This window comes from Physeter macrocephalus, chromosome 11, assembly GCF_002837175.3.
Source record: "Physeter macrocephalus isolate SW-GA chromosome 11, ASM283717v5, whole genome shotgun sequence".
Classification (NCBI taxonomy): Eukaryota; Metazoa; Chordata; class Mammalia; order Artiodactyla; family Physeteridae; genus Physeter; species Physeter macrocephalus.
Window position 1 is genome coordinate 49,212,885 of NC_041224.1, and position 16,333 is coordinate 49,229,217.

Below are 16,333 nucleotides of genomic sequence, written 5' to 3' on the forward strand. Positions count from 1 at the left end.
AATGTAAGGCCAGACACTATAAAACTCTTACAGGAAAACATAGGCAGAACACTCTATGACATAAATCACAGTAAGATCCTTTTTTGATCCACCTCCTAGAGAAATGGAAATAAAAACAAAAATAAACAAACGGGACCTAATGAAACTTAAAAGCTTTTGCACAGCAAAGGAAACCACAAACAAGATGGAAAGACAATCCTCAGAATGGGAGAAAATATTTGCAAATGAGACAACTGACAAAGGATTAATCTCCAAAATATACAAGCAGCTCATGCAGCTCAATATCAAAAAAACAACCCAATCAAAAAATCAGCCATAAAAAGAAATGAAACTGAGTTATTTCTAGTGAGGTGGATGGACCTAGAGTCTATCATACAGAGTGAAGGCAGAAAGAGAAAAACAAATACCGTATGCTAACATATATATATGGAATTTAAAAAAAAAAAAGGTTCTGAAGAACCTAGGGTCAGGACAGGAATAAAGATGGAGATGTAGAGAATGGACCTGAGGACACGGGGAGGGGGAAGGGTAAGCTGAGATGAAGTGAGAGAGTGGCATGGACATATATACACTACCAAATGTAAAACAGATAGCTAGTGGGAAGCAGCCGCATCGCACAGGGAGATCAGTTCGGTGCTTTGTGACCACCTAGAGGGGTGGGATAGGGAGGGTGGGAGGGAGGCGCAAGAGGGAGGGGATATGGTGATATATGTATACTTATAGCTGATTCACTGTTATAAAGCAGATACTAATGCAATTATACTCCAATAAAGATGTGAAAAAAAAAATCCTGCTCTGAAAAATGTCAAATACTTATGCCAGATGACCTGTAAGTGACAGGGCCAGAATTACAACCCAGTCAAATTCCATTTTTTATACCCCTGCTCACCCTAAGTGATGTATTTAAAAGGTGCCTCTGAGATTCTATTCCTATGCGACATATGAATTGCTAATAGTTAGCTGTTAAAAAAGACTGTAGTCCTTTCTCCTCTTCTCTTCCATGGCAGGCCTGAGGCAGAGTTTGGGGGAAGCAGGGAGTTTCATGGAGATGCACGGTCAGCATGCCCACCTGCATGGGGCACTGAGGCAAAGAGGGAGGTGTCATACAGAGAGGCTTCAGGAGCATGCCCACTGGCATGGGACTCAGAGGAGAGGAGGAGAGTGTTGCATAGACATACATAGCAGTACTCCCACTGGCACCCAAGGATTCAGGGAGCTGAAAGTGGGATGCAGAAGTGCAGACAGAGGAGATACCTGCATGTGTGGTAAATTAGTTACACCAAAAACATAAGTAAATGGACTGAGCACATAAGTAAATGTATTGAGGATAATGAAACTCAGCATTTTCATTTTTAGAGGAGGTACTTATGACTAGAAAGAACACTGAAGTACAATATTAGATTTGAATTGGAGATACTTATATGAATTAATTATTTTTAGATATATCAATAGAGATTGATACAGAAATAGCTATAGATTTATGTGTTGACTTATATATATATATATATATATGTGTGGCACACACATACATTTCAGCTCTCTCTGCTGAGATGGCTGAAGAGCAATGGCATCCAGTAGCACTGAGCACAGTGAGCACACAGATCTTGGCTTCTAAAAACCATTTCCTACTAAATGTAATCAATGTTTCTAGGAGAAATGGCTGATCCCAGACAGTGCTGGGCCAGGCAAAATACAAGAGGATCTTGGAACATCTTCTGCCAAAAAAGTAATGAAGAGTTCAAAGAATGATGCAGACTTGTCACAAGAACACAGGAACCTCCCTGCAAGGGCTTCCACTGGCCAAACTGAAATAATGTGAGCCATAAAATATTTAAGGATAGAAATTAATTACAACCCATTGAATAAGGTGGGATTCTACAAGTCCATGCTGATACAAATAAATAAATAAATGGATAAACAAATGGCCAGGAAAGGGAAGGCTCTTCTTACACAGAATGCCAATTAATAAAAATGGAAATAAAAAATAGTAGCATTTGTTTCCGGTGGAAGTCATCATCGATGGGTAGTAAAACTAGTGGATGGAGATCTGATGCATGGGGGATAGGATACTAGCATAATCTTTGAATATGTCCCCACAAAATACCAATCAATTATAAAGGGAAAAACGGTGAAAATACCAAGAAGAAACCTGGCAGACACCAAAATTACCAAGTGATCAAGGCTATCATCCACAGTCATGAGACAAGCCAAAATCATGTACCCCCAATATGATACACTGAGAAGAACACAGTATTATCTCTGTGATTCCTGCCCCAAAAGTGTGGCCTTGACATGATCATGAGGAAATAGTAAACAGATCTAGGTTGAGGAATATCAATAGGTTATACAGCCTGTACTCCTTACAACTGTTAAGGATAAGAAAGACTGAGGAACTGATACAAAGTACATGCAACATACACTCCTAGATGGGATCTTGGACCGTGAAGGAAAAAGAGAAATTATTAGAAGAACACTGGTCAAAGACTGAATGGGATCTATGGATTGGATGGTAGTGTTGTAACACTGTTGACCTCCTGGCTTAGAGGGCTGGATGGCTGTTATGCAGGAAAGCATTCTTGTTTTAGGAAAATACACACTAGAGTATTTAGTGGTGATGGGGAATCGTGTCTGCAGATTGCCCTCAAATGGTTCCAAAAACACAAATGAAAATGGCAAAAAAAAAAAAAAGGGTTATGGAACAACTGTGGTGAAATATCAACAGCTGGAGAATCTGCTTTAGGAGGATTTGGAGTTCTCTGTACTGTACTTACAACTTTTCTGTTGGTTTTAAATAATTAAAAAGCAAACTATTAAAAATAAACTATATTATATCTACTTCTTTGTTCCCATGGAAACCCACAAAAAATACTTTAGAATGATGCTGGAATTAAAAAGTTGCAAAAAAGCCGTAATGGCAAAAACAACACATGAAAGATTGGGTTAGATACTAACGCAGTTGCTGCTCACACTGTGCTTCTCCTTCTTTGTGCGCAGTGAATATAGGCTGGGAACTTTGTTCTCAGCTCAGTACAATGCCAGGACAGGCAGGGTCTCCTGCTCAGTGTTAGTGGTGGGTCTAGAAGTGTCAGAATATGCACTTCTTTGTTACCGTTTCTTTTTTTTTTTTTTCGCGGTACGCGGGCCTCTCACTGTTGTGGCCTCTCCTATTGCGGAGCACAGGCTCCGGACGCGCAGGCTCAGCGGCCATGGCTCATGGGTCCAGCCGCTCCACGGCATGTGGGATCCTCCCGGACCGGGGCACGAACCCGTGTCCCCTGCATCGGCAGGCGGACTCCCAACCACTGCGCCACCAGGGAAGCCCTGTTACCCTGTTTCTTATGCATTGTCGTAGCTGTCAGCATGAGAGGCATCCATTCTTCTGTATGTGCAAACTCTACTCCCAAACTGGCGATGGAGACTCAACCCTTTCCTCTTTATTTCCTTCCTTCTTTTCCTTGTTTCAGTCAGGTTTCAGTTGTCGGAAATAGAAATTACTCTAGATGTTTTAAGAAGAAAGATGCTCATACAGGGAATTAGGTGCTTCCAAAATTGTTAGAAGAGCTGGAGAGGCAGGCTGTAGGCTGTGTCTTCAGAGGACCCAAAAACACCTCAGAACTGGCCTACCCAGGAAGCTGCTACGTGTACCCTAGTCAGAAAGGTAGGTAATCAGGAGCCACCACCAGATCTGTTGACTTTAAGAACATACCAAATCTAGACTGCTATTTCTGTAACTTCCTATCAATACCCACAAAACAAGCTACAGATACTGAAACACTTGTAGAAAAACTCAATGTCTACATGACTACGCTTGTCAGCAGAAAAAACCAAGGAAACAAGAAGTTATGCCCCACTTCATTTTCACCTTCCCAATCTCAAGTAGGTGCACCTCATTGGGAAACCTATTTCACAACCTCTTTCCAGAATGCTAAGTGCAAGACAGTCTGGGAAACACGGTGTTTAGCTTTTCAGCCTCTGCATAACAGGGAAGTCCACTGAAATGAAGGGAGAAGGGATGCTGAATGGCAGGCCCCATATCTACCACACTCCTCCTCACCACAGCTGAGTGGGAGTTATCCTCTACTGCTAATCCCAAGAGACTGTCAGAGCAAACTTGGTATAAATTATAGTATACTACTTGCTTAGTTTGTTATTCTTTAATGGCAAAATTCTGTACATGGAGCCAGGACCACCTCTTACTCAAAGACACATATGTGGAAGAAGAGCTAAAACTCACCCAAAAGTGAGAGAGAGATATAATGACCTAAAATTTGGCATTCTTCAACACCAATATGCTCATACAGTGTGACTCAGCGGCTCTTCAGTATATACTGGTTAAATTACACTTCTCTCACTATCTTCTAACCCATTCCTATTCATTTTTCTTTGTTTCAGTTTCAAATTTAAAATAAGAATCATCTCTTTTTGCTGTCATATCAAACCTATCTTACTTATAATCACTAGTCTGTGAGTTTTAGAAAATGACATAGCTGCAGTGTTTTTCTTCCAAAAGAGGAAGGGGGGGGTTGCTTTTCTAAGCTCACTTTTACTTTTGTGATAGACCAGAAAATAAAAGGCAAGTGATAGTGATGAGATGGCGACCTCTACCAGAAAACAAGTGATTTTTGTCTTTCCCACTAGATTATGAGCTTCTCACAAAACAGGTAGATGCTATTTTTTCTGTGTACCTGGTGCCTAGCATACTGCATGATACAGAACAGACAGCTAAAAAAGGTCTGTCGAATGAATAACCCAAATTACAATGGAAGAAGTAGAAGATGACACTTCATCATCATGTCTCTTCTCTTCCTATCTCACTCTCTTCCTCAACGTGGAAAAAGTGAACAGGGGGAGCGGGAGGGAAATCTGAGTTATGAGGCTGACAACCCAGACCCCCACCGTGTGAACAGAGTGAAACTGCCCAGAAGTACACATCCTTCATCCAGTTCAGGAAAACCTCATTTCAGAGGGCCCTTAGTCCCAGATGCTTACTGACCACCCAGCATCTGGCATGATTCAATTCATCTCAGCTGTGCAGAAGAGTGATGTGAAAAGCAGACAACTGAAAACAGATCTGTACAGAGAAAGAGAGAGAGAAGATGCGAGATGCTAAGATCAGTTGGCTCTGCTGGAAGAAAGTGAGATGAGAAATCTGGAATAGCAGAGCCTACCACTGAGTAGTAACAACAACAGGGAAAGAAACTCCAAGGCCAGCCTGATTGGGTTGGAGGCCAGTTTGAGATTATCTGCATTGAACAACTTATTGTAGCAAGCAGGGCGATAGGACTGATAAGAAAGCTATCATAGGTTCAACACTGCATTATTTTCCTCTGACCTCTTCTACAGAACAATAATGGAACATTAGCTAGAATATTATCTTCAGCCATATACTGACTGTCGTTCCTGAGAGACTGCTGAGCTGCCACCATTTGTCCACCATCACTTTGTTTCTCTTCTGGTAGCAATAACTAAGAAATTAACTGCATCACATAATCATTTTCAAAACGCTCGGAGATAACTTGCTTGCATCAACAAGTTGCCCACTGTTTATAAACCAAGAACTTCCAAGAGAAATGTAAAAGACACTTTATAAAAGACGTTTTTTGAAGATACCAAGTTACTAAGAGAAGGCACTATTACAACACTATTAGAAAATCTAAGCAATCAATCTAAATTAGGCTGAAGGATTTACAGTTAACTGGGTCTAATCCTGATAACAGGTACATGTGACAGTTTAGTCAATGTACAAGAATGCTTAAAATTTTTCTCCAAACTTAACTTGTCACTGTTAGACTAGATAGCCTTTCATTTCCCCACCCATTCCCATTTTTGAGACAATCACCAATAACACAGGGAAGGCCCATCTCATTTAAAATGTAACTACTCTTTACAAATAGCCTTATTTTTAATAAGCGTAAGGCATAACTAGCCTTATTTAGCTCAAAAGAGACAATTCTCAAATCACAGAATTTTGAGTGAACAGCTGTGGGAAGTTCTTTTAAATATTTATACTTTTTGGCTTAATTTTTAAAATATCAGTGAAGACCAGTGAAGCACAGCGTGAACTTTCCACACTTGACACTTGCTGCTAAATAGAAGGGGAAAAAAAAATCTATCTGCCTGCTTTCCCATCCCCGTCTCCTGTAAAGGGGTTTTAAAGGATTTCAGAAGAAAAAGAAAAAACCCAAACAGCTAATGACAATTCTCTTGTAAGTCTTCAGGTCAAAGTCCATAAAGTTAAGCCTAACGGGCCTCTCTGCCAGAGCAGGCTAATCAACAGCCGGGATGCTAAGCTCCAGGGAAATTCGTCCCGCCCCACCCCCGCCCGGAGCTCACGCACACTCGGCCGGGGGTGGCAGGAATGGGCAGGCGGGGTGCTGCGCGTGCCCCCGCGCACTCACGCCGCTGGCTGCCTAGCCCCACTCCTCATCACTTCCTGAAGGAAAATGACAAGGAAGGCGGCAGTTCCAGGGAACAGCGAGGTGTAGAGTCTACAGGCTCGCGAAGAAAATGCGGCTCCCTAAAGCACCCCACCCCACCCCACCCGCCTGCGCGCGCCAGGCAGCCCCAGGAGTCCCCACGGCGCCCAGCGCGCTCCCGGAGCTCGCGCAGAGGGAGGAGGGCGCTGACAGCAGTCCCTCTGGCCGCCGCCGCCTCCTCCCGTCTAGCTGATGGGCAGCGCGGTGGGAAGCTCGCCCCGCAGCCCCGCGGCCCTCGCACCTCGTCCTCCGGGACCCCGAACACCTCCACCGCGCAAGTTGCCATTTCCAAATGGTTCCAGCAAACCGGACGCTCTCGCCCCTACCCAGAGAGTGGGAACTGTAGTGAGGAGGAGAGGGAGGAGAGGGAGGAGGCGGAGGAGGCGGAGGAGGAGAGGGAGGAGGCGGGAGGAATTGGAGGAAGAGGGGGCGGTGTTCCCCTGGGCGCACAGCGCTCCCAGCGGCCGGCCGGCGGCAGTGGCACGAGGAAGCAGGGAGGGGAGGGCCGGCCGCGCCTCGGTAGCGGCGCGCGTCGTGGGGCTCTGGGAGCGGGGACCGCGCGCGGTGGGAAAACGTGCCTGCTGGGGCTCTGGTGGGAGGAGCGCGCGCGGCGCGGGCGCGCCTTCCGTCCCCACGCCAGGAGGATAGTGGCTGACGCGGCCGCCTCTGGGAGCCAGGCAGCTCCAGGGCATTGCGCCGAGCCGGCAGTGGCGCCCGGAGGACGTCCGCCCTTCGCCGGGGAAACAAAGCTGCGGCTTTCCTCGGCAACAAGTCTCACTGAGATCCGCCCAAGAACTCGGCCTCTGACTAGCCACCTGGGATCAGGAGAGCTTAATGTTATTCTCTCCACAAACTAAAAGTCAGACCGCTTTTTTGTCGGTTAGGGCTGCCGATTCCAATAGAAGCTGGACCTTGAGACGCCCAGGCAAAGCCCAGCCTGAGCATGGTAGCAAACGGGGAGGCCTGTAGGGATCGCATCAGTCTTGGACTCAGGATCTGAAATTCTCTCCTTGTGATTTGTAAACACTGTACCAATCAATGTTTCCTGTCATATGGTCTGTCCGTCTTTAAAGCCTACCAATAACGTCCAGCCTCCAGTCTTAACGCTCTAAATCTGCTTAGCTAAGTTAGCCTTGATCTGCAGCACCACTGGAAGGTAGCGAAGAAGGGGGAAAATAAACTTGGACCTCCTGTGCTATGGAATAATCATGCTTATTTTATAGTCATGTCTGATGGGGTTTATAGTTCCACAGTCACAGGAAGACTCTTACCAAATAAACCACCCAAAAAGAGAATGGGGAAAATGATAAGCAGTCATTGTCTAAGCCAGAATTAATATCTTGCCCTTTTCCTACAGTTGCAGAAATTTGCAAAACTCTAGAATCGCAAAATCTGATTTAAATTTTCCTTAAGGAATACAGAATAAACAATTTAAAATACCAATATTATTGGTTTGTTATATAAGATTTTGTTGTATTTTATGTTTGGCAGGATCCATTTAATTTGTGTTATGTATGAAAATTCGATTAATACATCATCCAAATTTTATCATCTGTATTAGGCAGAAAGAAGTGGCAATTAAGTAAACATGAATGTAAAATTCCAGAAAGGTCAGGAATTGTTGGCTTAACTAAATTTAAAAAGCTATCATAGTATTAATGTCTTTGTTTTATAAACTGTCACATACTTGTGTTTTTTTAGTAGGTTAGGAGTAAAAGCTGAAAATATTTAGTATGCTCTTTTATTTTGGAAATAATACTTTTCCCTAATCTCTTTCTGATACACATTTTAATATCTTATTTTAAGTAGGACATTCATGTCATTTCAGGGCATGGTTTCACACAGATATAGAAATAGCTTCCATCCTCCTACTAAAATTTAATGAATGCACGAGGAGGATACACACAACCTAAAACTGGTAGTAAAATCAACCAGAAATCCCAGTGGTTTATAAAGTAAAGCATCAGCTCATATAGCTAATAGGCAATAGTGAAGAAATACCACCAAATACCACTGATTTGACTCATGATTTCTTATTCTTTCTGTCTGAATCCAAAATCATAATAAGAATTAAGCAAGCAGTTAACTGACATATGGTGAACTACAGTAATTATTATTTCCCAGCCAAAAGCTAGGAGAGGCTCTGTGCATCTGGTACCTGGAATTATAAGGAAGTTCAAATAGAGAAGGTGGTATTAGCTGGTGGTCCAATAATCACCACTACCATCAAGAAAGCTGTGTAGAATGAGAAACCCCTCTTCAATTGGACATGTCGCTCAATTGCATGGTATACTCATGCAGGCTTTTTGCCCACCTAGGCTGCCTTCAACTAAGTTCATGTTGATTTGACTTGAATAACTATGTGTACGACCATGTAAGAGGCGTGTATGAAGAATGAGATATTGTGCATGATAATTTGTTCCCAGCCTCACACCCCTGCTAGAGATTGCCCCCAAGTGAAAGGCTAGGCAATTCTAGCAACCTCCAGTGGCATCACCATGCTATTTCTTGTTCGTGAACCTGTTCTCCCTTCAAACCTCTTTTTACATGAGCCTTCAAACTGTTAAAGGAGCAGTAAACAAATGAGAAATTAGTAAACCTCGTCAAGACCTTCTAGTAGTCTATGTACCTAAACCTCTTTATCTCTGCCTAAAATATTAATTGTAATGCAGAAGTGGAAGTTGTTTTCATTTTATGAGTCTTTGGGATAAAAAGTTCTGGTGTTAAATAACTGATCTATCAAGGGTAACAATATGAAAGATACTTTAATGTTGGTTATTAATTCTGTAAGGAATACCCCCAAAAAAGGTCTTTTTTGGAAGTTATCCTTTAATTCTCTCTCCCATAATATCTGCTGGCTGCCTCTCTTCTGATACTAGATGTTTGAGTTCTTTAAGTTTCACTTTTTCTTCCTCTTCTTCCACTCTAAACTCCCTGTACCTCATCCATTGCCATTGCCATTGCCATGGTTTCGGCTACAGTCTTTGTAGAGTCTATCTCAGACCCAGAGCTCAGTAGTGCAAGGAATGTTACTTTTAATATTACTATATAATGTTACTATGAATGTTCCTATTTAATTCTGTAACAGAATTTAGTCCCCACCTCAAGTTTCCTGTCTGCCCAGTAGTAAAAAACCTAATCTTTTTTTTTTTTTTTTTTTTTTTTTTCCGGTACGCGGGCCTCTCACTGTTGTGGCCTCTCCCGTTGCGGAGCACAGGCTCCGGACGCGCAGGCTCAGCGGCCATGGCTCACGGGCCCAGCCGCTCCGCGGCATGTGGGATCTTCCCGGACCGGGGCACGAACCCGCGTCCCCTGCATCGGCAGGCGGACTCTCAACCACTGTGCCACCAGGGAAGCCCCAAAAAAACCTAATCTTAATCAACTCAGTGTTCCTCCTCAACCCTCTTTCCTCTAAGGTTGATTCTAAGTTCTAGTAGGCTGTTGTGGTGCAACATCATCTTGGGGATGGAGGGCACTGCACGGTCTTCATCGTTCCACGCTGGCATTCGTAGATGCATCCTTGATCCCACTGGTCTCTAGGTGCGGTCTCTAGTTAGAATGACATTTGGCTGTTAGTAACCCAAACTAGTAGGATTTTAAAAATAGATACTATATTTTTCTCTTCTGTAAAATTCTAGAGGTAGGCAGGCCAGGGTAAATATGGCTACTTGGCTCCACAAAAGACATCAGAAATCCAGGAACTTTACAGCTGGCTGCTTTGCCATTTGTGAGTGTGGCCCTTATCTTCATAGTCCAGAGAGAGGCTAAAGCTCCAACCATTACATCTGTGTTGTAGGCAACAAGGCAGAGGAAGGAATAAAGAAAGGAGTTCAGGTCTCATGCTCGACTTTTAAGAAAGGCTAACGGAGCCTTCTACTTAAACTCTTAAAACAGATCTGAGGGGCTTCCCTGGTGGCACAGTGGCTGAGAGTCCGCCTGCCGATGCAGGGGACACGGGTTCGTGCCCCGGTCCGGGAAGATCCCACATGCTGTGGAGCGGCTGGGCCTGTGAGCCATGGCCACTGAGCCAGCGCGTCCGGAGCCTGTGCTCTGCAACGGGAGAGGCCACAACACTGAGAGGCCCGCGTACCACAAAAAAAAAAAAAAACCAAACAAACAAACAAAAAAACAGATCTGAGTCACATGGCTGTATCTAAATACAGGACAGGAAGAGACCTTTTTTTTCTGGGAAGGCTTGTTGAGTTTCTATTACTAGAGAGGAATGGATATAGGAAGAGAATTAGCAGTCTCTGCCCTAGCATCTTCGCCCTGCAGCATCCTTGGAGAAATCAGCACTTTCATCTGTTTCTGGTATACAGGCCATGGAATTTTAGCTCAAAGATGAAAACCCCTTCAGGTCCTCCGACCTCTTTAATCTGCTCCTGGCCCTTCCACATCATTTTGTGGCTGCAGAGACATGGGGCCTATCTCCAGCCTACCCTTTGCCTTACTTCTACAGTACTGCTGCTGTTCCACTCCGGAATGAGGTAGGGATCGTGGGCACTTCTGTAAAGCTTTCCGTGTAAGACTGTACCCAAGACACAGGTCACCTCTACTCTTGGATTCAAGGAATCTAACCTTTAAGGGAAAATCCAAGTGTGGGAAGGGAGTTCTCAGAGCCTCTTCTCAGATATAGTCACCGTGTCTAGTACTGTCCAACAAAACTTTCTTCAGTGAAGGAAGTCTTTTATATCTACATTGCCAATATGGTAGCCACTAGCTTACATGGCTATTCAGCACTTGAAATGTGGCTAGTGCAACTTTTTAATTATTTAAATTTAAATAGTCACTTGTGGTTAGTGACCTCTATATTAGACAACACAGGAACTGTGTCTAACATGTCCAAAATTATAGAAACATTTTAAACTAAATTTTGAGTACATACAAAAGATTATAAAAACAGTTAAGGTATAAAGAATAACAGTGAATTGGACACTCATATAGTTATCACCCACTGTAAGAAAAAGAACATTACCAACAACTTTTTTCACCTCTTTCATGCTTTCCTATTCCATTTCCTTTTCTCCACTCACCAAAAGATTACTATTCTGAATTCTATGTTTACCATTTTCTTGTTTTTTTAATTATTTAATCAGATGTATGTATTACTGAATATGCATTGTTCATTTTTGCTTCTTTATATGAATGCAATCATAAAATGACTTGGATTCTTTTACTCACCATTCTGTTTGTGAGATTGATTCACACTGATTTGTTTATAGTTAATTTATTTTCACTGCTGTGTAATATTCCATTGGATGACTATCACAATTAATCATTCTTCTGTTGTTGGACATTGGGGTGTTTCCAGGTTTTGTTTTGAATTTGTAAAGACCTTTTATTATATGATTTAGCTGTTTCAAATGTTTAGATAAATTACAGTGGCATCTCTGAAATTTAATAATGGTTCAGAGTTTGTATCACTTGAGATAAATGAAGCACCAGTGATATTACTAATCTTTTCCCAAAGGTGCATTACATTCAAATACAAAAATGTCAGTTTGTGATTATGGTGTTAAACATCTGATCCCATTATACTTTTTTTTTTAATGAATTAAATTCTAAAAGTTTTTCCCCACTGAAACCCAAATACAGCACAGTGCTTCTTGCTTTAACTTTCTCTTCCATGCCATGTTAAGGAGTTTGAACTTTACACTTCAGCAATGAGAGTCAATGCTTCCCATTTTTTTTTCTTTTTTTGGGGATTATTTTCTATTGTTGTTTTGTTTAACTATTACAAATAATGCTACTATAAACAGTCTTGTTTATAAAGTCTTTTTATGGAACATCTTGTTATGCCAGAAAGTAATGAAAGTTATGATGGGGACATGGCAAAAGGACCCAGGAGCCAACTTGAAGAGGTTCCCACTGGCCAAATACAGACTAACTTGAGCACCGAAATAAAGTGATAGCAACAGATTATAATCCAATGAATAAATCCAGTACTATGAGATTATAATCTAATGAATAAATCCAGTACTATGAGTCCACACTGATGTAAATTCTAATAGATGGGTAAATTCAAAGTTTGGCAAGTGAGATTTTTACAGAGTTTGATGTTGTGTACATAAGGGAAAAAGCTGAGAGACACCACTGTAATTAAATGATCAAAGTGAACATCAGTAATGGAACAAACCGAAATCTTACAAACTGATAGGATGCAATGAGAAGAACAGAGTATGACTTCAGTGCTATTCCTGCCCAACCTGAATCTAATCATCAGTAAACATCTCACAAATCCAACTTAAGGGACATAATATAAAATAACTGGCTTGTAATCTTCAGAAATGTCAAGGACATGGATGTCAGAGAAATTTGAGGACTATTCCAGAATGACAGATTAAAGAGATCGTATTAATCAGGTTCTCCAGAGAAAGAGAACCAATAGGGTATGTGTGTGTGTATGTGTATGTATATAAACTTATTGTAAGGAATTGGCTCACATGATAATGGAAGTTGGCATATCCAAAATCTGAACTTGGGCCAGCAGCCTAGAGACCCAGGAGAGCCAATGATGCATATGAAGTCCAAAAACTGTTTTCTGGAGAATTTCCTCTTGCTCAGGGGAGGTGAGTGTTTCTGTTCTATTCAGTCCCTCAACTGATTGAATGAGGCCCACCAATATTATGGAGAGCAATCTGTTTCACCCAAAGTTTACCAATTTAAATGTTAATCTCATCCAAAAACACCCTCTAAGTTAATACATAAAATTAACCATCACAGAGACATGACAAATAAGGCAACTCATGATTCTGAACCCCATTGCTATAAAAGACAGTATTTGGACATTTGCTGAAACATGAATATATCTGAGGATATATTAAATGGTTGTAATGTATGAATGTTAACTGCCAGATTATGATGATTATACTGTGGTTATGTAGATGAGAATGATCCTGTTCATAAGAAGTACACACTAAGGTATTAGAAGGTGACGGGGCAGCAAGTTGGCAAAGTACTCTCAAATGGTACAAGAAAAAATGTCTTTATACTTTCTGGACTTCCCTGGTGGTGTAGTGGTTAAGACTCCATGCTCCCAATGCAGGGGGCCCAGGTTCGATCCCTGGTCAGGGAACTAGATCCTGCATGCCGCGACTAAGAGGACACATGCTGCAACTAAAGATCCCACGTGCTGCAACTAAAGATCCCACGTGCCACAACGAAGATCCTGCGTGCTGCAACTAAGACCTGGCACAGCCAAAAATAATAAATAAATAGATTGCTCCAAATTTTTTTTTAAAAGAAATGACATTGTTCTGGTTAAAAATAAATATCTCCAATAAAAGGAACCCGGGTACCTTGGAGAAAAGGCTGATTCTAGGACTGGGGCAGGGAATATACAAGATGAACCTGGAGCATCTTTTAGTGCCAGGAAGTAAAGAAGTGCTCAAAAAAATCAAACCCACAATTACCACAGCTGGAACAGTTTGAGCAACAAAATAAATAAATATTGGATTATAACCCAAAGTATAAAATAAATATACATGTCTGTAATGATATAAATAAATCATTTAGTAAATAAATGGGGGAGTAGAGACAAATCTTTGTGTGAAATTCAAAATAATTTATGTAGATACTCCACCCTCCACCCCAAGGAAGGGGAGCATGACCTACCGCTGCTACAGTGTGGGATGAGCGTAGTAATTTTATCCCAAAGGTTACAGTATGGAAAGGGAGGAAAAAGAGGAACTTTATTTATTTTATTTTTATTTTTACATTTATTTTATTTATTTATTTTTGGCTGTGTTGGGTCTTTGCTGCTGTGCGCGGGGCTTTCTCTAGTTGCCATGAGCGGAGGTTACTCTTTGTTGTGGCACACAGGCTTCTCATTACGGTGGCTTCTCTTGTCGCGGAGCACAGGCTCTAGGCATGCGGGCTTCAGTAGTTGTGGCACGCGGCCTCAGTTGTGGCTCACAGGCTCTAGAGCGCAGGCCCAGTAGTTGTGGCGCGCGGGCTTCGTTGCTCTGCAGCATGTGGGATCTTCCTGCACCAGGGCTTAAACCCGTGTCCCCTGCATTGGCAGGCGGATTCTTAACCACTGTGCCACCAAGGAAGCCCCAAGAGGAACTTTATAGTGGAGAAACCTGACAAGCACTGCCTCAGCCAGGTGTTCAAAGTCAACATCAGTAGTGATAAGTGATGATAATATGTACCCTTGATATGATGGGATGAAAGTAGCACCTTACCTCTGTGAGACCAAAAACTATAACCCCAGTCTAATCATGAGAAAAACATCAGACAAATCCCAATAGAAAATCTACAAAATACCTGATGAGTACTCCTCAAAACTGTCAAGGTCCATCAAAAACAAGGAAAGTCACAGCTGTGAGGAACCTAAAGAGTCATGATGACTAAATGTAATAGTGTAATGTGGTATCCAGAATAGGATCCTGGAACAGAAAAAGGACATTAGGTAAAAACTACGGAAATCTAAATAAAGTATGAATTTTAGTTCATAATTATTGTAAAGGGAAGATCCTGTTTCTTCCTTTCTATGTAAGGAAAAATCCAGTTCTTCCCCATTGTGTTTCTCCCCTGTGTATCTCCTTTACCTTTACAGAGAACATGTCACTTCTGACACTTCTGGTCACCAAATGTGTAGAGGTTTTTTCCCCATACCAACAAGCAATTCCTGAACACCAACTGGGTGTCCTACAATTCAGCTTCATTCTGATACAATACAATTCAGCTTCATTCTGATACAATCTAGCCAGAGATACCATCAGATTCCACAGGTTAAGTTTCAGTCCTAAAAGACTACCCTCCTCCCCTTACCTCAGACACCAGTCACAAGCCCAGGTTATCTCCTGTACTTCTGACGGACAGGCTATAGATGAGATTCTAACGACCCCCTCCTTGGGTTTGATTAATTTGTTAGAGCAGCTCACAGAACTCAGGGAAACATTATGTTAACCAGTTTATTAAAGGATATGATAAAGGATACAAATGAACAGCCAGATGAAGAGAGCTCTGGAAGGGTCCCAAGCACAAGAGCTTCTGTCCCCATGGAGTTGGGGTGCCTCACCCTCACAGTGTGGATGTGTTCACCAACCTAGAAGCTCCTCAAACCCCATGCTTTTGGGATTTTATGGAGGCTTCATCACACAGGCATTATCTATCATTAACTCCATTTTCAGCCATTCTCCCTTCTCCCAGCCCTCATCCAGGAACCCATGTAGAGTTGTCTCATTAGAACAAAAGACAGTCCTATCACCCACGAAATTACCACGCAGAGAATTACAAGGCTTTCAGAAGCTCTGTGTCAGGAACAGAGATCAAAGATCAATAGTAGAACAAGAGGTGTTCCTAGTGCTTTTATCACTTAGGAAATGCCAAGGGTTTTAGGAGCTCTGTGCTGGGAACTGGGTGCAGACATATATTTTCTATTATCTCATAATAATGCATCAAGGTGTTTTTTTATTAATTACAACAAACGTACCATACTAACATAAGATGGCAATAACAGGAGAAACTGAGGGTGGAGTGGATAGGCACTCTCTGTACTATCTTCACAATTTTTCTGTAAATCTGAACTGTTCTAAAAAGTAAAGTTTAGAAATAAATAAATCTTAGTGTCTTTCAAAAAGTTTTACAATTTTCTCCACTATGGTCTTGCATATATTTTGCTACATTTATCCCAACATACTTTGCATTTTTCCTTGCTACTGTAAATTTAATGTCTTTTTTTATTACACACCCTAATAGTTTATTGCTGGTGTACAAAAATACAACAGTTTTGTACATTTACCTTAGTATTCAACAAACTTCCTCAACTTCATTATGTCTAAAATAATTATTTTCACTTTCACACAGACATTCATTAACATCTTTTTTTTTTTTTTTTTTTTTTTTTTTTT

General features: G+C 41.8%; 1 protein-coding gene and 1 long non-coding RNA gene across 3 annotated transcripts in view; both read right to left on the bottom strand.

Annotated features, from left to right (window-relative positions):
- The window catches only part of NEDD4 (NEDD4 E3 ubiquitin protein ligase), a 162,926-nt gene extending 155,927 nt beyond the window's left edge, over positions 1–6,999 (bottom strand). The window contains exon 1 of the mRNA XM_024128794.3: positions 6,718–6,999. Within this exon, the coding sequence (XP_023984562.1) occupies positions 6,718–6,762 (45 nt within the window). The 5' untranslated portion in view covers positions 6,763–6,999. The remainder of the gene's footprint in view (positions 1–6,717) is intronic.
- A 3,012-nt stretch (positions 7,000–10,011) lies between these two features.
- Positions 10,012–16,333, bottom strand: part of LOC114487136 (uncharacterized) — a 65,117-nt gene continuing 58,795 nt past the window's right edge. For both annotated transcript variants that reach the window (XR_008618562.1, XR_003681882.2), the window contains one exon: positions 10,012–10,025. This is a non-coding gene — a long non-coding RNA (uncharacterized lncRNA). The remainder of the gene's footprint in view (positions 10,026–16,333) is intronic.